This window comes from Necator americanus, chromosome IV (assembly GCF_031761385.1).
Source record: "Necator americanus strain Aroian chromosome IV, whole genome shotgun sequence".
NCBI lineage: Eukaryota > Metazoa > Nematoda > Chromadorea > Rhabditida > Ancylostomatidae > Necator > Necator americanus.
This window is the reverse complement of record NC_087374.1, coordinates 18999609-19020453: the sequence shown is the minus strand read 5'-3', so window position 1 is coordinate 19020453 and position 20845 is coordinate 18999609. Positions and strand designations below refer to the sequence as shown.

Below are 20845 nucleotides of genomic sequence, written 5' to 3'. Positions count from 1 at the left end.
TCATGATTAAAACTATCATGATATTATGTAAATGGAGAAGCAATTAAGCCAGCCACAACATAGTTGTGCCTTTATGGTTAGAGTCCATGCCAACCCAAAATAAAAACGTTTCAATGCGGAAAAACTTTGTCAGGAAAGATTATGGATTTTTTTTATGTAAGATCTTGAAGTAGTAAACAACAACGCAAATTTTTATTCACAATAATTTTAAATACTAGATTATATTCGGTGATGCACTGTTCCTTTGCTTTAATTGCAAGAAAACTATACAATATTAATGGTATGCACTTTAAAAGATAGTTTTAGACTAAAGGTTGGTCTTTTTGATCTTCTAAGAGATTACTAACGGATAATGTGATGCATGTACTGTTTACAGTGATAGAATGTCACGTGGTGAACAGATCTGCAGTAAAGTTTGAGAGTTTGATGTCAGGAGATAGATGTCTGGTGTTTACAAAAAAGTATCCTCACTTTGAGGCCATTTTCAGAAGGATAGAATTGCACGTATCAATAAGAGCGCTTTTCTCCAGACTGTGGTGTTCGCATTCGCTGTGGCTGAAGAAGGAAAAAATAGTTACTTTCCAGATAGCCGTTGCGATCTATGATCGTGCAGAGTCAGTAGCTGTGAAGACCCTTTCGAGTTCGCTGAGCGCCCTTCGTTATCTCAACACTTTGCAGCGGTAAACTTGCAACGAGATATTATCTGGTTCATTAAGTATTATTATTAGTATTAGTATCATTAAGTATTAAGCGTGCATCAAGTTATTCCACTTCCCAGTTTAGTGAAAATCAAAGTGATCCGAACACGGTGCGTGAATGTCCTTGTTGCTATACCGAGTTGAAGGAGATATGGATTGTTTTTCCCTGTGCTCATATCGTTTGTACTAATTGTATGAAGAAGCTAAAATCGTGAGCCTTTCACTTCCCCTATTTTGAACCAACTAAGTTTTCTCTGCATATTTTTCCCACTAACTCTTTAAGGATGATGCCAGTACAAGCGAACAAGGTGCGTTGTATGTCATGCCGACAAGTGTTTCCGGTAGATGGCACCATGTACGTAGTGGACAAAAACGACGAGTTGGTCCCAGGTGTTCGACTAACTGTTAAGGTGTGTTTGGAGTCTACAGAAATGCATTTCTTTATTTTCCCAGTTCATGGGAGACGGGATTCAGGCTTCATAACTCAAATACCAGTGTGTTTTGTGTGACTTCGGTATTTTTATTTTAATTTTAGTTCGAGCAAATTATACGTCATTTGAAGAAACTAATAGAGGAGGATCCTACAAACAAAGTTAGATGGTTTGCAATTTCTTTTAATATGTATCGATTTGATTTGGAATTGATTGTGACTCTTCTCTGTTATTTACTGAGATTAGCTAGCATGGGTATTTGTCTCTTAATCCTTGGCTTTATTTGCATGATATATTTCATTTGTACCTCAGGTCCTTGTATTCACGTCGATCTCAGCAGCGATTCCGCCATTCGCTGCTCTTCTGAGGCTCCTGAAACTTCCTTATGCAGTTCTAGACAAGGGATCTAAATCGAAGACTCTTAGCAAGTTCCGTAGCGATCCGGAACTGAAGGTGAACGTGTTTTAAGGAGTTCTTGTAAAATATGCGTCTTTCTTTGAAATTTTTAGGAAGAGAAGGTATTTTGAGACTGAAAATCCCACGCAAGCTGACCCTGTCACTGATGTTTTTTTTGATAGAGTTGATACATAAATAGTGAACAGTTGCAGAAGTTGCCTCAACCGACCTAACTGCGCTTGAAGTTCCGTTAAGATAATGTGACAACAAGAATTCTTTATACTTTTTCTCAAAATCTTTTTTTTAAATAATGTATTTCACTATCTTTCAGATACTTGTCATGCCTTTAAGAATGGGTGCAAATGGATTAAATTTGACACAAGCTAACCATGTCTTCTTCATGGAGCCTATTACTGAAATATCTGTGTTTGCACAGGTCTGTCTCGTCAGGATATGCTTTACTTAACTACTTCACTTAAAGCTGTACATCTATGTTGAAGTTGAAGTTCAAATGTTCATGATCAATTTTCACTTCGCGCACAACTTTTTCGTTATCTCCTTCTTTTAAGCATCATTGGAACTTTGGAGTAATAATAATAATAAAGGTATATAATATAATAATAAAGAAGAAAGAAAGAAGAAAAAAGAACTCGGAACAAAGGGAAATAATGCATTAGTTTTTTATCTAAAAAGTTTTTCTTCTGATCTTCTAGTCTGCACTTTCTAGGCAGTTGGACGAATTGATCGTATAGGCCAGCGCCGTGCCATCACTGTACATAATTTTATCGTGAAAGGCTCAATCGAGGTATAAGTGTTATTGCTCAAAAACCCTCTTCGAACTGCTCTATTTAGGAAGAAATCTACGAAATTGTTAACAGAGGCACAGAACAAAGCAAATGGACCTTGAATACCCTCCGTCAAGTTTTCGGTATTGAGCCTCAGACTGTGGTTGAGACGGATATTTTCGCAGTGGAGCTTTAAGTGTTTGCAGTATTTCAACCGTCAACCATGTCGTCTAATTTTAATCTAACGCCCTAGAAATTTGACTTCCTAGGGCGTTAGATTTTTTTTAGTAACTGCCAATTCACACCATGTTTTCCTTTCTTCGTTAGTTTTGTTGCAGCGTCATTGATCTCTTCAATGATCTTCATTTTTGAATGTGAGCTTGTACTACTTGTCGAAAAAATGGAGAGTGTATTAGTAGTTTGTACTCGACTCACAGTTTCAGAGGGATATTAGCATAATATGCGACTGGTCATTAAAAACTCTCATAATTTATCAAGAAGCACAATTTGAAGTGGTTCCCGAAAGTAGCGGTCTAGAAATCGCCGCGTTTTATGGTAGTCCTTTCTGCTTCTGTATCCGTGGGAAGCATCAGAGTTTAGAGGTTGTGATTAACAATGTTTATTTATTGATAACATATTTTAACGACAACTGCGCAGTTAGACCATGCAGCCTTATGATACAGTCTAAACGAAAATTGTTGGGTCTGTAATCAATTAGTTGTTGGTTTAGTTCATTCGTTATTATTACGTCATTAATTTTTTTTTGTTCATACGTTGTGTATACTTTAATCCTTACTAATCTCCATTTTAAGTCTGTTATCGACTTCCTGTTTCTATGTGATTTTTTTTACTTCCGTTAGTCATTGACTCTAGTGTTTACGATAAGATGGGATTCTTTAGGAAGCCATAGATTGCGTTGAGGCTTCATTTGGGGAAATTCCAATGTTATTATTGATCGGAACTATGGTTTGTACTGTAGTCAAAATTTGATTGGCATGTTTATAAGATATGCTCATTGTTTTAATAAAGCTACTTACTCTTATCTTTCTTCTTATTCTTGTGTAAGGAAACGTTTCCGAGAGTTTTATTGGCTGGAGCGTTTCCTTCGGTCCTTGGAGAACTCTCTCTCTCATTCCTGAGTTTCCTTTAGAATAAAACGTTATTGAGTACTCAACGTACGTATAGTGTTTTCTGGTTTTTTTTTCCTTTGCCAACTTCAATTCGTAAGATAACCTGAGTGATCAACGCTCGTTTTCACGCAAGAACGTAATCACACGTATGTTCTCATCCTTTTGCAAATAGGATGAGAACTTGGCAACATGATGAGATATATTCCAGAAAAGATGATTGTAGTTTTGTGAGGCTACCACACGAAATCATTGAACATTTCAAATTCAGCATCATTACAGGATAATAGATCGCAGTGTATGGAAGTAGAACAAGAGGACTGTGACCCAGCAAAGTAGGGTCCCATTTAGGAAAGGTGGAGGATTTCCTCTTCATGAATCAAGTATGTGGTAATCTTAGCATTTACAGCTGTGAATTCAAAACGCGAAGATTCAAGAAGAGTCGAACATGGGCACTACTAAGATCGTTTGTAAATATAAAAGAAAAACTTTAAATGTGATCACGGGAACTTTTTACGTTCATTATTACATTCATATTATCATATTATATTTTACACCCTTTTTCGTCGCCTCTAATTCTCCAAATTCTTATTCTTGTATAATTCGCTTCTTCGAGTGCTACTTTGTCAGCAGCTAACTTTTTAATATCATTTGGGAGCGTAAGAGCTATGTAATCTGCACCTACGCTTCCAAATGATATTAGTCTGTTACATGGCAAAAACCTCCCATACATTGAAAAAGGTGCTGTTGTCCAGTACATGCCAAAATCCATACCTTGAGAGGTCGAATGCGTGAGGGGAAAATGGAATCTTTGGCAACAAGCTTCCGTCTCATATTATTGGACTCAAGTCACTATCCAGTGAACTCCAACAAGCAGCGCTGTCCAGACTTCTGCGATATCTGCATGCACCGTTTGCTGCATGGCAGGAAACAGTGCATGCAGATATCATCAGAAATCGCGGCATAATCAGTATCTACAATTACACTATTTATAATACTACGGCAATGCTGATGAAAGGAAAGTAGGAGGATGCGCAATAGCTGTGAGGAACTATCACAACAACCTGGTGGAGGACCTTCAATCAATGTCGTCAAGGCGCGCCTTTCTATGACTGCGGGATCGCAGAGGACTTGAACTCTTGATCGTGGATGCTCATGTACCTATGGAAGCTGCTGTGGACCACAACAAAGATGCACTTTACGATGAACTGAATACGTTGTTATCCAAGATACCAAGCCAGCAGACTTCAACAACAATCCTATGTGCTTGAAAAGTGGTTTTACCCCACGTAGCAAACAGCAAACGACGAAAATCGTCTTATAGACATTTGCGAGCAGGCGAACCTCATTATTGCATCCACTTTCAAGAGAAATCATCGACGCAATCAGCTTACGTGGCAAAGGACAACTTCTTTGACATCAGAAGAACAGAAGCAGAAAGCGAAAGACCAGAACTCTCAAACTTTGGCTCGACCACGTTCTGACAAAGAACGTCCCTTTGTCAGATACCCGAAAGTATAGTGCTGTCTGAGATGTCGTATTGTCGTACTCCGACCACCGCTCAGTTTTTTCTTGATGGTACGGTTACGGGAGAGGGAGAGGAGTCGTGGAGTTCAACATCATCCGAAACTAAGCTCGGCAGGGCTGGAGGAAGATGAATGCAGAAGGAAGTTCAGCCAACGAGTGTCGATCAATATTTTACTACCGACGAAGAAAAGAGCGGATAACGCTAACTCTTTCACTAAATGCATTCAGGACGCTGCAAAGAAAAAGCTTGCGGTTTCAACACCAAGGAAGAAGTTCGCCTTCGCATCTGCGGAGACAAGGATCCACGTACAGTTCTGTATGTGTAACCCGCACTACTGTTGACTTCATCCAGGAGAAGCGCCAGAGAGGGGGGTTGTGTCGTGAGCTGAAACGTGATCGTGAGAACGAGAATGGGCGTCAAGAGCGAAAGAGCTTGAAAAGGCATGGGAGGACAAGAACCTGAAAAAAAGCCTATACTTTGCTAAGGCAGTACAGCAACAACATGAAGAGGTGTTTGCCTGTTCTGAACACTGCCAACGGAGTCGCTGTCGAGGTGGCAACCCTGCCCATCTGGAGAGGACATTTCAACGCCTTGCTTAACCTGCAAGCGCCGTCAGTCTCTGAACTCGTGCACGCCCAAAGACCGACATATATTGCGGTCAGCGAAGAAGCACCGACTGAATCGGTGGTTCTCGTCTGTATGCGAAAAATGATGAAAGCAAAATCTGGTGGAGACGATGGAATCAGCGCAGAATGCTCAAATCTATTCCTCGTTCTAGGATTCGTGGGATAAAGAAGATCATCCGTTCAATAAGGGATGACGAAAGCATAACCAACTCTTGGAGAGACGTTATCATAATTCCTATTCTCAAGAAGCTATCCGTCACGGAACCCAAGATTTACCGAAGAGTATCACTGCTGCGTGTAATGCACAAGGTTTTTGAGCGAATAATCCATAAGCGAGTAATCAAGTATTGCGAAGATACCACCGGCCACGAACAAACCTTGTTTCACATTGCTCGATCGACGATTGATCAGGTGTTTATTGTGAGCAGAGTGATTGAAGTGTGGCAATGGGATTCGAAAGTTCTGCAGTTAGTTTTCTGGACCTCGAAGCCCCTTTCAGGAAAGGTAACTGTAGAGCTCTCGAATCTTCTCTTCGCTGAGACCGTCTTCTCAACGCGCTTCACGCCGTTGGAGTTACAGAAAAATTCGTACACCTACAAAAAGATACGAATAGAAGAACAGCTGCTACTGTTTGAGCACCAGCTGAATTTAATATAGCATTCAAAGTGGAAACTGGAGTGAGACAAAGGGCCGTGGCGTAACCCTTTCTGTTCAACTTTGTCGTTGATCACATAAGAACATGCGAAGAACAGTTCACCCGTCTGCAAGTCCCTTGCTGGACCTCGAGTACCCCGACGATGTAGTAATATTCTCTTCTAACTGGAGTGAGACAAAGGGCGCGAAGTTATAACATGTTGTTAACCTTGTATCAAAATTAGCTGCAGCCTACGGGCTGCGACTTCGCTTATGACAACCTTTTGAACTCGTGGATGAGTCCTACTATTCGGGATCCTATTATTTATTAGGCTGTATGCTGAAAAACGATGGTAGTTACGAAAAAGATATTCAGCAAAGATGCGCTAAAGCTAATTCGGCATTCAACTCATTGAGCCGTTTGGATGATTGTTAGGCTACTTTTGACCGATGGTGTGCCATAACGAAGAACCTTACTCGGAAGTGGATATGGCGTGAGCGGATGACACGTGGAAAACATCAACATCTGGCTGGCTTGCTGAAGTAGTCATAGAAAATCGTCTTCGCTTCTTTGGTCACCTTTGGTTTGGTATAAAGAGATCATCTTGCCAAGGTTGTCGTGAGAATGCTCCCAATCTCAAACTGGGAAAGCGCTCCTGGTCGTAAAAGAAAGTTCTGAACTGAGGAAATGAAAGAAGGCTTGAGAACACTCAGTGTGGTTAGGCACTTCAGGCGAGAGGTAAGGCTTCGCAGGATATGGAATAGCGACGAATAGATGGATTCTGTGCAAACTCTAGCTGAACATCGAACAGGATTGGCTCGGATATGATTGAGGACGACATACCTGGGCGAAGATGCGGATAGAAGCGTCAGGCCGTAACATCCGCTCGCCGATTAAGTAAAATAAGTCAGTCATTTATTTCAAAGTAAATGAGTTTGTGAATTTCTGACGACTCACAAATACCGAAGTTTCTCGGAAAGTAAAGTAAAATAGCAGTTGCAGAATTCGCGAGGGAACGGTCGACTTGTTGCACCCAGCAAAACTTGTTCTTTCTTTTATAACACTCATTCTTACATAAAAATTATGTAAACTACGCTTCCTGTACTGCCGCCTGCGAGAGGATGACTAGATATTGCCCCTTGGTTAACGATCAGTAGTTCTTGTTGTTGCTCCTGTACCATTCAGTGAAAATGTGAAGAAACGTAGAGGTGCGTTTTGATTAGCGAAATTGCCGCTGTTTCAGACTCTTCATAGATTTTACTTTTTTTAAAAGAAATGTGCGCATATATAAAGTAAATTATATTAGATGAACGAATCCGGTTCTTTGTTGAACCTCAAAAGTGCAGATGGATAGAAAAAAGCCAGCGAATGTGAAAATAGTGAGGCTTCAGTGTGATTTTTTCTCTTGCAGCATACTCCTTCACATGCCTTCCATACCTCCATAGACGCTATTTTTTTTTTGTGAAAATCAGGGTTTTTCATCCGATTTTTCCCATTCACATCACTGTATTTCAAATTTTGTTCTCTACTAAATGCGAGAAAAGTCATATATTCCCCGTATATTACGTGAGTAAAACTCAATTTCGTCTAATATCTGAATGAAATCAGTTAAGTAAGTGGAGAACAAATGGAACGAGGACAATTGGACGAGAGATGCAATTTGCTAAAGAGTCCAGATTTTCCCACTTTTTTTTGAAGAGGGAAACTTTTACACTCATAATCCAGATAAAAGTAGCCGTCCAACGATAAGTGATGATATTTCTTAGTTGAATTGTGGCGATCTAATTCTTTTCATTACCATCGTATCTTTTTGACAAAGTGAACGTTGTTGTTGGTTAACGCAATAGCTTTCAAATCTTCAGGTTTTCGTTGCCTTTAAACTGTCGGTGAACAAATAAATAAACAAATAAAGTGTACCTAAGGCAAAATGTCTATAGAACCTATTAACGATGTCATTTATTTTAGCGCACATGAATAAATGGACAAGAGGGCAGGCGAATAAGCTAACGAAAATAATGAGGGTCATATTCCATGAGGGAATCCAACATCAGTGGGCTCATGATTGGTGAACACCACCAATAATGAACGCACGTTCATAATTCTGCCGATGCAAGTTCAAAATTCGCCCGAAAGTTGGGTTAAGATCGTAAAGCACTGTATACTATGTATTCTTGGGGTTTGGCCTCGCCCGAGTAATAAAAACTAATAGTCTCCTGGATTTTCGAGGTTATAGCGAATTGTAACTGGATTTCCAAGTGCCCAGCTCACCAACAGATTGAATCCTTCGTAGGTTTGCGAGTGGAACCTTCGCAGTAAACAACCGATTTACCGCTCTTCAGCAATGTTCCATTCGTGGACGCAAATCGAATTTCTCTTCAATCACTTGTTTCTTCTCCACCAATTCCATGCGATTACCAATACCCTTGCTTACGCAACGTTTGTTCCAATTTGGTGTCGAGCTTCGATCTGTTCCTGGAGATTTTCGAGCGTAAAATAACTGTGGCTGAGATAATAAGACGCAGTCTTTAGTGAGAAGACCATATCATATCTGGGCTATCTCATATCATATCTCATATCTGGGCTGAGTTGCCCGTGCGGTCAATAGGCACACCTATCTCGAAACATTACCCTACTTGCTTTTCGTTTTTCACTTTTTTTTCTAACCAAATTACAAATCGAGACATGTGCAAATACATAGAATACGTCTACCGTATTTTTGCAGTTTATGAAATTAAACTACACTATTAATTAGTCGAGATGTTATAGAATAATGGTAATAATAGTAATAATAAACAAAAGACGAAGTGGTAACAAAATAACAAATTGTTGACACGACTAGTAATCGGATTAAGCAGCTAAGACGCAAAATAACCACATTACACGTTTTTTGGTAGTTTTGACGTTTCTACTCCTAATTTTTTTTTAATTACATTCCTCTATATTCCACCCTGTCTCATATGTTTCTATGAACGAGAAGTTAGCACTTTTTGTCAATACCTTCAACTTTCAACGGTGGTCGCGTCAACGGAGAAGAGAAGTCTCGGTTTGGGTATCCTCTACTCAACAGTCAGTCAACAGACAGTAATCTTCTAATTGTCCATAAATAAGGAATGCGCGCTGCGATAAGTCCCAGTTCCTAATCTGAAGATTATGACGCTGACATTAACATTTGACACTGTCGAAAATTCGCTCATAACTGACGCGTTAGATGAACTTTGATGATACGCCCCTACGCAACCGCTCACACTTTGTTATATTATAAATCATAACGTTGACCGTACTATAATACGTTAAAGGCAGTTAAAGGCATCACCCCATGAATTTGAGGTGGTACGGATTTTAGGTGGAGTATTCGCATACGGGATAGCAGATTCTGGAGAGGAGGTGATTCTGTCCATTTCTTCCTAATTGCCGTAAAAAACGGCCCGAAAGATTCGGCTTCATTCGTTTTGGCGCACCATTTTGTACAAGAGGTTCGATTGGAGCGCGCCAGTCTTGTGCGGCGCCGCATCTTCCGGGCCGTTTTGTTACAGCAATTAGCAAGAAATCGACGGAATAACCTCCTTCACCGTAGTCTCCCATCCCGTATACGAATACTCCACCTGAAATCTGCACCACCTCGGATACCTCAGGTCAGAACGCCAGTAATCTGGGGTGGTACGGGGGTAACGCCTATACAGGATCGTAGATTGTGGGGAAGAGGGTGATTCCGTTCATCTCTCCCTACGTCAGTGGAAATGGACTATTCTGGAATGCTGTTTCTCATTGTAACAGATGCCGTCGTAAAAAAAAAAAACAGGTGCCAGTGTCGTCCTTTTACACTGATACACGGAGAGATGAACGTCTTCCCCACAATCTACGACCCCGTATAGCCATTTCTCGGCTGAAACCCGTACCACCCCAGATTCGTGGGGTGGAAGCCTTCAAGTATTTCCACAAAATTTCAGCTTGCTTGTTTAGAAGCTGGAAATTTTTGAGCGTACCTATCACAATACAGGCCGGTCAACGTTTTAATTTGTGATATAACGCTGCATAAGCTCGGTGAAGATTTGCACTGAGCCCTCTCAACAGTATTTGGAAAACTACCCGGATCTCTTTTCTTTTTGCCTTCTTTGTGATTTTTCATCATTTTTTTTCGCGTAGTATTACATGAAAAAAATTGCAAACTAATGAAATCCTTTTCCAGTATCTTCATCATTTGTTCTGCTCCTAGTATGCCACTAAGATCGTAGTTTGTGGGCATTTGATTTCTGATTGTTTGTTTGCTGTGGTTCCTTTTCGTACGATTTTGATATACCTAGAAGACCCTTTCTCACTAGTTCAGAAGTTTCTCCTAATTCAAGTATGTCCTCAAAAACCTCAGTTTGCAAGAATTAGAATTTTGAAATCTTTTGTTTAGTTATGTTAACCTTTTCTAAGACGAGTTTTGGGATTTTATAATGATAGCAAACGCAAATCATGCACAATTACACAAGAAATGAAACAGAAACTCAATATCTACACGCCATGATCCCACAGACATAGAAGCAAAACAAACGATGAAACTGAAGGAATAGAAACTTGAAGAGACCAGGCCTTCTCATGGATTATAACTCAAAAAATAGAGAGAAACATAAAAGCGAAGAAAAAAAACAGCTCCAGTAGTTGTTCGCTCACTGTGGAGGGAAGTCCGGGCTTGCCTTCACCGACGTTTTACGCCGATTGTACTTGGTTTTCTTAGAAAATTGCGCACCTCTAATTGTGCTAAATCCTAGAAATGACACATTATCGTGTTTAATCACTCATGAAGTGCACTTAAGGTGTTAGATAAGGATGAAGGATAAAGTGTTTAGCGTTATCCAATGCTTTTGTAATGCGCCAATGCGTTCAACTTCCGTTCGGAATCGTTTGGAGTTTACAAATGCCTATCTAGTCTACAATGACCTGCGGGTTCTAACCGACGTATCGAGGCTTGGTTGGCACGAGTGCGAATTTGAACCATCGATCGTGTAGACCCAGCAGAATCTCTCACCGACTGCGCTACACCACCCCTAAGGCGCTAGATAGGGGAAACAAGTCTAGTACATCAGAAACAGACAAGATAACAAAACAGAGAAAAACAAACCAAAACGAAGAAGGGAAAGATGAAAACACAAGGACCAAACAAGATTTCTAAAGGGCATTCGAAGCACAGAAGCGATCTCCAATTATCTCCAACGGCAGCAGTATCTGATATATGTTAACTTTCCGCCACACTTCTCCACACTCGGAGACTACTTTGACTATCAGCCTCGATCCCAACCGCTGCATACTTCTAGGTGGAGAAAATTGCTAAATTGCCCGAGTGTTGGCGTTGAATGGTAGACGAGTATGGTGCATACCTCCAGACCGATTCGCCTCCAGAAGAGAAGTTGCGGGAAACTTACGCATCAATCTAGTAGGCTGATGCTACATTATTCATTTCAGACAGGATATCGGTGTATACCTGACATCACGGGGAAAGGAGATGCCCAATTTCCGACATTTTAAAAGCACGAACAACTTCCACAAAAAAAGTAAAAATAACGGACCATATTAACAGCAGTCTTCTTACAGAACGTAAAGCTGTGCATGGATTTTAATGCAAATGATGCAACGAGTCTTACCTGGGATACATAACTACTGCTAGCACAATAAGCGCACACTGGAATAAGTTCTCGAGAACTTCTCACTTCTTCGCTCATCTAAATTTCGAATAATACTCTCATCTATTTACAGTTCTCACGATTCTGCTATTTTATTCATTTTCATGGAACTAATTACTGCTTATTTCAAATATAGGAGAAAAAAGTGAATAATACGGTGCTAATACCTGGAATTATATAAAAGCAACCTTTCATATCTCTACGCGTAGCTTGTTAGAAGCTTCGGTCCTATGATGTCGCGCTTCTGGGGAGAAAATGAGATTTGGGATGAAGAAAGCAATCTAGAACTTCCCAAACATTTTCTTCATAAGTCTTTCTACAAATTCTAAATAATGTAATATTCTCATGCGTGACATCTGCTTAGGACAAAAAAGATGCCAAGAAGAAAAAAGAGAATTACTGATTTCGATCCATAAAATATGTACAAACACGATGCAACATGAGAAGAATATCTCAAATTTTTTCCTCTTTCTCACGCACCTAACCTCGCAGTCCATGTACTTGCCAAAAGATTAAATCTGAAAATCCACGATATCCCCGCCACCTACTCATTTGATGTGGGCGTAGTTGAAGGTTTCATCGCCGCAGTTCACGGATCCAAGAAGACGACGTCATTTCTCGAATGGGGCGGAGCAAGCGTTCCAGAACGTCCCGTCAAAGTAATTTGCTCACTAACATCTTCACCGACGTCCGCACAACACGAATACCTGTTTTTTGGATTTCCGAATCTTTTAGTAATGACATCCTTATATAGTTGTTATGTCTTCCGCTGATTTTTCCCACGCTCAGATAATAAGTCTGCTAATAATTTTTATCCTAAAACCCTTAGACCACAATCACTTGGGCCAAGGCTTAAAAGAGACTGTAACCCTTGAGAACACTAATTAGAAACATTTCCTTTCGTTTTAGTTTTTTCGCCCATTCTACTCTCTATTTTTTCCTATTTTGTCAAATAATTGATCTGAATGAGGCAATATCGATCCGTGTCCACGTTCACAATTTCCCCAGATGCCCATGTCAAGCAATTTCGCATCTTCTAGAGTCTACTACCTAACAGAGTAGGTCAGAATAAGATTTTAAGAGAAAGTGTATCGTCACTTAGTATTTGCGAATACATACTACTCTCTATTTCTCAATGCTTGTTTGAGTAACGCTATTGGATATGTTCCATCGCATACAATCGTTTTGACCCAGCTAGGATTGTGATCAACTTATCGAACTACCCTAAAATCGTTCTAGATGAGGGCGCTGCTCGTACTGCTCGCATTCTTGGCGCTCACATTCGCTCAGATGACGTTCACTGATCAGTGGAATAAGAGAAGTGCACCGTACGAACCGCTTGCCTCTTTGAAAACGTGAGTGTTATTGATTCTAGTGAACGGGTATCGTTTTGCATCATGAATTAACACTCCTTTGCAGGAGTGAATAGAAAAAATGGCAAATGAAAACTTCTTATGTGACCCATTAGAATGAACATTTTTATGCTCTATTTGAATATTTACTTGAAGTGGGCCTTGTCTGCAATAGCAAAAAATCTCACGCATTCGTGGTTGACTTGCGGTTCTTCCGGAGTCCAAAAACGCAGAAGTTTTGTCTTTGAGTTGACATAGTCAATTTTACATTCTTTATCACTCTCTTCCTAATTAAAAGTAAAAAGTCCAAAAGAAAGAACTTGGCGACATTGTCCTGTTAAAGATAAGTGCTTCGTGTGATGTAGGAGTGACAGGCGTGTAATTTTATGTAACTTGGTTTTTGAACTCGTCCCTATACGCTTTCCGATGAATCACATTTGAGGTTGTGGCTAATCAGAAGCCAACGAGGAGGATCTAAACAGACAACACAGCTACTAATTGCACCGTAAATTACTAGTCAGGATAGTTTGTTAGTTAGGTATTCCATAGTGATGCATGCTGAAGTCAGTGAACATGTAAGGTATAAGAATATCTTGTAATATCATTTATAAAACAATCTCAGATGTCCTAATTAGTTATTAAATAAACATTGAACTATGAATCTGTCACGGTGAGGAGTTGAAATTTTCCACCTCGCGCGGCTGTATTCAATCCCTAATTGTCTCGCTCGACGAGCAATGATTCAGAAGAGCATAATGGCTTTATCTTTCATAGTATATATTTATGTTGTTTGTTTCGTTCTGTCCATACATACATGGATAACCATGTGGTAAATACATTTAAAAAGACTGACATCTCTAACCTGGAAGAACATAGAAAGTTGCTAGATTCAAACTCTGGGCTCTTATGGATTGTGAAATGCAAAAAAAAAACCACTTGGTTCGCTTTAATGTTTCCTTTGTCCCTTTTTTGTTCGAGCACCATAAAATATCTCCTTGATCGGTCACAAATCAAAATCATACGGAAAAGGTTTAATTAGCCTTGACGCTATCCTGGAAGGTAACATTTAACATTGTAACCACTTGATTGTGCAACACATTATTTCTAACCATGAAAAATTTTCTGACACTTGAGGAAGTGACTTTTCTACAAAATACAAAACATCAACAATTTTTCTCACCAATCCCTACAATGTAGATCGTTATGTTCTAAAGAAAGTCTAAAGCAGTCATATGTTTGAAGAAATAAATGTGCTCCTTTTAAAGGATTTCTTTTTTTGAATTTACCACTTCTAGTAGTCAAACACGCCTCGCATGATCTGTAGTTGAAAACTAGAATGGGGAAATTTATAAATCGGTCAGTCAAGAACCAGCAGAAGGAATTTGTCATTACAGCTCGAGTTAATCTTTTCCCCCTCTCAGAACATTCTTTACTACTAGCCCAAAACTCATAAAAATGAATTGCAAATTCTGCACTGTGTTTAACAAAACGTTTTTGACCATTCTACATCTTTTATTTTTCTATTTTTTTCTCGCATCTTCAACGAAAATAGCAGAAAATCAGTTCACAATAAATACATGATAATACAATACAAAAATAATACATGTACAAAGGTGTGCTACAAAGGTAACTAGTTCTCTTTTTTATTACTTTGGGAACTGAATTCGAAGAAATGGGCTGTCGCACAAACGATGATGCCATTCAACTTGAGTCTCTTTCTTTTAGCTACGAAAGCCTTGAGGAGACGAGACAAAGGACAATAGATTATCAAGTCGGTCAGTGTTTAATAGATGGAGACTCTATCTTTGTCCACATCGGTTAATTTCCGCAAAATCTCCCCAAGAACATGAAGGCTAGCGTTGTCGTGAAAATGGTGTAGCGCACAGTTCGTTCCGGCTGCTTTTCACGAATATCCGCCATTCGCAATTTTCTGATGCTGAGGGTAAGGGCAGATGAAAAAAATCACTGTGCACACTCGCGGAAGCAATTTCAGAGCACTCATCGCAAAGTCGTTGAAACGGCAGTAGAGTATCTTTTCGGGGTTTTGTGCGAGATAACATAAGCTGAAATAATGATAATAATTATGATAAAAAAAGAAAATCAGTACAGAAAAAAATCCACGCTTTCTTCTGAGAAGTGATGAAGGAGGAGAGAAAAAAGCAGAGAGAGCGAGGAAGAGAGAGATCTTGCTTGTTGCATGTTGCTTTCGAAGCTGAAGAGCTGCGACGCTATTCGTAGAAAGCGATGACTCAGAAGAGTTCTTTTAAAATAGAAAATTTAAAAATAAATAAATAAGGAAGAAAATTTAAAAACTAGAAAAAACTTCCAGAATGTTCTTTGTTCACCACACACGTCACACCGTTAACATCGACCAATAACAGGTGTAGCATGATTCTCCCAAAACTCTTCCCTTCAGTTAATATAAATTGGCGTGATTGCGCGGGGGCAGGTACGACGCATCCGCAGTAGCGTGCACAATTCGTCAGCTTGACACACTGTTTGTTTCAATCTAATGCTAATGTTTGCCCAGACAACATAAATTTAGGCCTCTCCTGTAACTCATCCGTCCCAGCAAAATTAGATTATATGATAATCCGGAACACTTAACGAAGCTCTGTGCATGTGTATGGCATTTTGGCCGCCTCAGTCTGACTCGCTGGGATAATGAGATGTTAGTTGATTGATCAATGGAGAGAAGAGCCTGCAAACGATGTGGAAGTAAAACTTTTGTGTCTTGAAAGCATGGGTATGGGGAATGGGCGTGCGTGAATAAAAAGATGGCAAAGAGCTACGAAAGGGAGATTTGTCTCTAGTGTTCGTGTATATCTATACAAAATTTGAAAACTGCGACCAAAAATGCTCAACACCAAATACAAAGCACGAATGTTGGTTTTAGATGGCCTGTTGTAAGATAAGTGAAAGTATGTTTCGGTAAAAAGTAGGTCTCGAAAACAACCCATTTCTTACCGAATCATACTTTCATTCAAATAAATATTGGACTAGCGGTTAACTTCGGCATGATGGCAAAGTGCATTGTTCGACCGAGGTGTACGCGAGATAGTCGAGTGCGTTTCCATGGAGCCTCAAGTAGGCGACTTTAACAGTTTAACTGAAGAAAATTCCGCAACTAACTTACCTAGATACTTAGATGGCGTCTTCACTGAACGTGCGGGCCCCTGCATTTCTTCCATTCATTTCGTTCTCTCGCCATTGTCATCCAAGATGTTCTCAAGTTTCGTAAGTGACGTTGACGAGGTCCCTGAGCAGTATCCAGCTGAGCTCTTAGCTAGTCCATCCGTGTAGCGAACACGTCACCCTATCTCGTTGGCGGTCTCCCTCGATGGCGTTTAGCATCTCTTGGGGTCCATTCTAGCGTTCTTTTAGTTCATCTATCGTCGATTCTTCTCATAATGTGACCGGCCCATCTATGTTTTGCTTTCGATACATATTCCGCTGGGTCGCGAAGACGAGACATTCCTCTTAAGTCGGAGCTGCGAAGACCGTCTAGGTGTTGTGCGCGCCGGTTAAACTTCAGAAGGCATCTCTCAGGGGCTTTGTGGGTAGTAAATAGCTTCCTAGACGTGGCAACGGTGTCTGCCCACGTCTCCGCTGCGTAACAGAGCGCTGGAAGAACTGTCGAGTCGAACAGATGGGCACGAAGATCTTGGTCCGTTAGATGGTCCGTAGCTTCCCTGACGGGTGCGAATGCTGCCTATGCTGCTCTCATTCTTCTATTCAATTCTTCCTTCAAGTTCAAGTCCAAGTAGTTCAAGTCCATGTTCGTAGAACGTCCGAGGTATACGTATGACGAAGTTTCCACGATTTGGGAGCCTTCAAATTGTACTCCTGCGTCCTCACAGTAAGAGTTCCTCATGAACAGTTTCTGTTCATGAGGAACTCATACTGTGAGGATCTTCTTTCTGTTTGTTCGCAGTCCTATTCTCTTCTCTGCTTCGTTCAATTATTTGAGCATCGTTTCTGCTTCATTGGTACTGCTCGAAAAGAGAACGATGTCATCCGCAAAGCGAAGGTTCGAGATGAATCTTCCATCAACACGTATGCCCCTTTCTTCCCAGGAAAGTGATTTCATTATTCATTACAATGCAGCTGTGAACAGCTTCGGCGATATAGTATCACCTTGTCGTACTCCCTTTCCAATGGGTATGGTGAGAGAGCGATGGAAAAGCTGTATTTTCGTGGAGCATCGATCGTAGCGATTGGCTAATGTCCTCACATAGGAACCTTGATCGACCAGCGCTGACAGTATTGCATTCGTTTCTACGCTGTGGAAGGCTCTCTTATAGTCGATGAAGGTTAGAACAAGGGGAAGGCGTATTCCCGGCAAACCTTTATGGCCCTCGACAAGGTCCAGGCAGCAGAACCCCTGACGGAATCCAGCTTGTTCTTGAGGCTGGGCTTCATCTAGCGTCCTAGATATGCGCGTGACTATGATCTTGGTGAATACTTTGTATAACACGCTCATCAAGCATATCGGACGGTAGTTCCGAAGGTCCTCTCGGTCACCTTTCTTATGGATAAGAACGGTTCGCGAGGTCTTCCACTGGTCTGGGATCCTTTCTTTCTGAAGGTAGGATGTCATGTGCGCTGCTAAGACTACATCAAGTGGATGGCCACTAACCCGAAGAAAGTCTGCTCATATAAAATCAGGTCCGGGGGCTGTGCCAGGTTTCATGCTCTTGATAGCGACTCGTACTTCTGAAGGGAGAATCCGTGGTGGAGCTTCACCAGTGGGGATGATCGGGCTTGACACAGGGGTTGATGAACGGAAAAGGTTCGAATAGGACCTCTCCGTAATGATTTCCATCTCACGACGAGAAGACGTGCGAGTCCCGTCTTCGCTCAGCAAGGCTCAGCAGGCGGAAAATTATATTCACGGAGATCCCTGCGGCGCTTCTTTAGACTCGTTCTTCTTTGTGCTGCTTCTAGAATCTTCTTCCGCCTGTATTTCAAAAGAAGTGTTTGCTGCTAACCGCTCAATATGCGATGCATTCGGATCAAGCCTCAAAGCCCTTCTTTCTTTCCAACAATTCCTTGGTGGTCTTCGAAATTCGATCCAAGTTTGTCGTGCGCGGCTTCGAGGCGCGCTCAGCACAGGCTTCTAATTCTCTGAGCAGCATCTCGCAGTCCACGTTTGTGTCCTCCTCGATGTGCCAGTCACCTTGGGACAAGGAGTCCTCGAGTACGCAGTCGTCGTAGACGACTTCTTTTCTCCTCTGTTGACGATAGCAGATGTTCTTTTCAATCGTGTGGCTAAGTCGTATTTTCGTAAGAAGCAGACGGTGATCAGAACCACTACAAAAGGATGGTACTAATGAGACGTCAAGTAGACACCACCTCCGGTTGGTGAGTATGTGGTCGATCTCCGCACGAGTCGCGCCACTGGGCGACTCCCATTTCCACTTACGATGATCTTTTTTCATGGAAAGAGAGTTCCCATGAAAGAGGCGAGCGGCAGACAATAGCCCGGCGAGACGATTGCAGTTTTCATTCCGGTCCCCTAGTCCAAATCTTCCGACCCTGTATTCCTCTTCTGTGGCCTTTCCTAGTTTTGCGTTGAAGTCTCCGACAACGAATTTGTGGAAGGACTTCTCGCTGCGGATTACTTCCTCCAGCTCCTCGTGAAACGAGTCCAATTCGGATTGATCAGCTGCTGAAGTTGGTGAGTAGCAGTTGATGATACTGATGGGTTTTTAGTGCAGGGCGGAGGCGAAGAATGGCCAGACGAGGTGACAGGATCTCGTAAGAATCGACAAGACGAACGACAGATGGGTGCACAACAAAACCAACACCGCCTACATTTCGCGACGGAACCTTCTCTCCACGAATGACGAGTGTACCGTGCCTAGAGCTTCAAAGAGGCTGATCGGGTTAATTGCTGATTGATTGTTAGTTGCATCACCCGTTTTAGGCCCTAAAAAAGAGTTTGAACGATAGCTAATAAAGTGGGAGCTCGTGTACGGGTACTGCTCGTGGTAGCCCTGCTTGTACTAAACGCAGTCAGGCGTTTAAGTTACGCTCAGGGTACATACGAGCTATATAACGTGTACACTATTGTGGCAAAAGGTATTCAGATTTTGCAAGAAGTGGTGTTCTGCAGCGTCCTGCCAATCAGAACAGGACAAATACTTAAGGGAGAGAAGAAGCGTTGGTAACAACTTTTTGTTTCGTTGCGCTGAACTGGATGTTGTTCACCTGAGGTTCTCGGGTCATTCGGTGTCGATAGACAGTTTCCTATCCTGCGAGAGTTGACAAGGCGTCAACTCTAACAGGATAAGAAACAGTGATGAACTGTGGAAGCTCTCGTCGTAGATCGAGAAGGTTGGGCAGGGCTGCATCGAAGGACGACACGCCTCAGCGAAGATGCGGCAACCGCGCCGAACTATAACGCGAGCCCACTATCAAGTATGTAAGTGAGAAGTAAGTAATAAAGTCAATTAACAACCTCGTACTCCTCATCTAAGACCAATACACATCTTCAACATTAATTAGTACATAACTAATATCTTTTATATCCTACGAAAGGCGATCACTGCGTAACCACTAATGGAGATGTGTGAGTAGCGTGAGGACAGGGTAGTTGTAGTAAACGCGTGGTCGTAAAGTCCAGCACAAGTACCAGTTCCTGTGCAACAGTTCTCTTTTCTCTTTTCCTGTGCAACAGCCGCCGAACCTCCACTTCATCCAGATGTATTATAATATTATTCTACTGAAGTGAAAGTTCATCAGTTTACCGTGGTGTGTCTGTGTAGTGAGGGGAATTATTCAACGTAAACTCATCAGTCGACTCAGCTCACAGTGTCCATTCCCTTCACCATTGTTACTCGGACCAAGAGTATCACCCATTGGTGATCAGAGCTTGCCACCAAATCCTTCTACACATCACTAGTCGCATATTCACACAACGCATTACACACATATTGATGATTATCTTACAACAATCTTCGCAGAAAAATTGAGCATACTTCTCTGAAGAGAAACTATCGAGATTATGCGATTGAAATTTTTGTAAGATGAAATGAAATGAATCTGCTTCGAAATCCTAATTTCAGTACGGGACGTTCTTCAATGTGCGGTCATCGCGCCATCGATGAGATGCTTCTTCAGCTGGTCCAACTTCAATCCGCAGAAAAGGAGATCATCGCTGAGCTAAATGCGTGCCTGCCAGCGAAGAGACAATGATCAACGTTCAATACCGTATCGATGTTTCGGGTAGACTGAATTTAGAGACGCAGAAGATCACCACGATTCAAGTATCTCTCGTCGGAGCTAATTCTTGTGTCTCTAATCCTATTGTGAACATTTCGTAAACAGTGATGTTGTTCTTAGTTGGCGAAAATCTGCCCCCACTAGATTGACTGTAATTTATGGCTAATGGTTTTGAATCGGTCATTTTCATCTAGAAATGATTAAAGACCTAAGGACGTTGTAAATACAACTGAACTGATCCACTAACTTGCCTATAGTCCAACCACCTGAGGCCCGCTGCAATTGGGTGGATGGCTGCGCCCGACACAGTGCGGTAGCGGTTGCAATGGGCTGGGACCTCACTCATCTCTGCAGTCGGATTGCAGAAAGACTCCACCT

At 41.4% G+C, this 20845-nt stretch overlaps 6 protein-coding genes across 9 annotated transcripts in view; 4 read left to right on the top strand and 2 right to left on the bottom strand.

The window, feature by feature from the left end:
* The window catches only part of RB195_001882 (uncharacterized protein), a gene marked incomplete at both ends in the record, with an annotated part of 26864 nt that extends 24358 nt beyond the window's left edge, over positions 1 to 2506 (top strand). For all 3 annotated transcript variants that reach the window (XM_064198861.1, XM_064198863.1, XM_064198862.1), the window contains 8 exons: positions 586 to 680; positions 784 to 909; positions 982 to 1108; positions 1234 to 1290; positions 1442 to 1582; positions 1857 to 1961; positions 2253 to 2330; positions 2378 to 2506. In XM_064198861.1, coding sequence (XP_064054742.1) covers positions 586 to 680; positions 784 to 909; positions 982 to 1108; positions 1234 to 1290; positions 1442 to 1582; positions 1857 to 1961; positions 2253 to 2330; positions 2378 to 2506 — 858 coding nt within the window. The remainder of the gene's footprint in view (positions 1 to 585; positions 681 to 783; positions 910 to 981; positions 1109 to 1233; positions 1291 to 1441; positions 1583 to 1856; positions 1962 to 2252; positions 2331 to 2377) is intronic.
* Positions 2507 to 3811: 1305 nt separating this feature from the next.
* On the top strand, positions 3812 to 20440 carry RB195_001877 (uncharacterized protein; the record flags this gene model as incomplete). 2 transcript variants are annotated; one of them, XM_064198856.1, is made up of 4 exons in its annotated part: positions 16258 to 16327; positions 16389 to 16477; positions 19333 to 19409; positions 20311 to 20440. In XM_064198856.1, the coding sequence occupies 4 exons, from the start codon at positions 16258 to 16260 to the stop codon at positions 20438 to 20440; spliced, it is 366 nt and encodes a 121-aa protein (XP_064054737.1). The 2 variants fall into 2 exon arrangements, with proteins under 2 accessions (XP_013290647.2, XP_064054737.1); XM_013435193.2 differs by lacking the exons at positions 16258 to 16327; positions 16389 to 16477; positions 19333 to 19409 and adding exons at positions 3812 to 3820; positions 13128 to 13243.
* Positions 5013 to 5306, top strand: RB195_001881 (uncharacterized protein; the record flags this gene model as incomplete). The annotated part of the gene is made up of 1 exon (XM_064198860.1): positions 5013 to 5306. One exon carries the CDS (start codon positions 5013 to 5015, stop codon positions 5304 to 5306), a length of 294 nt encoding a protein of 97 aa, XP_064054741.1.
* Positions 5467 to 5757, top strand: RB195_001880 (uncharacterized protein; the record flags this gene model as incomplete). Its single annotated transcript, XM_064198859.1, has 1 exon — positions 5467 to 5757. The coding sequence occupies one exon, from the start codon at positions 5467 to 5469 to the stop codon at positions 5755 to 5757; it is 291 nt and encodes a 96-aa protein (XP_064054740.1).
* On the bottom strand, positions 17337 to 17840 carry RB195_001879 (uncharacterized protein; the record flags this gene model as incomplete). Its single annotated transcript, XM_064198858.1, has 1 exon — positions 17337 to 17840. The coding sequence occupies one exon, from the start codon at positions 17838 to 17840 to the stop codon at positions 17337 to 17339; it is 504 nt and encodes a 167-aa protein (XP_064054739.1).
* On the bottom strand, positions 18256 to 20104 carry RB195_001878 (uncharacterized protein; the record flags this gene model as incomplete). Its single annotated transcript, XM_064198857.1, has 2 exons — positions 18256 to 18911; positions 20056 to 20104. 2 exons carry the CDS (start codon positions 20102 to 20104, stop codon positions 18256 to 18258), a joined length of 705 nt encoding a protein of 234 aa, XP_064054738.1.
* Positions 20441 to 20845: the final 405 nt, after the last annotated feature.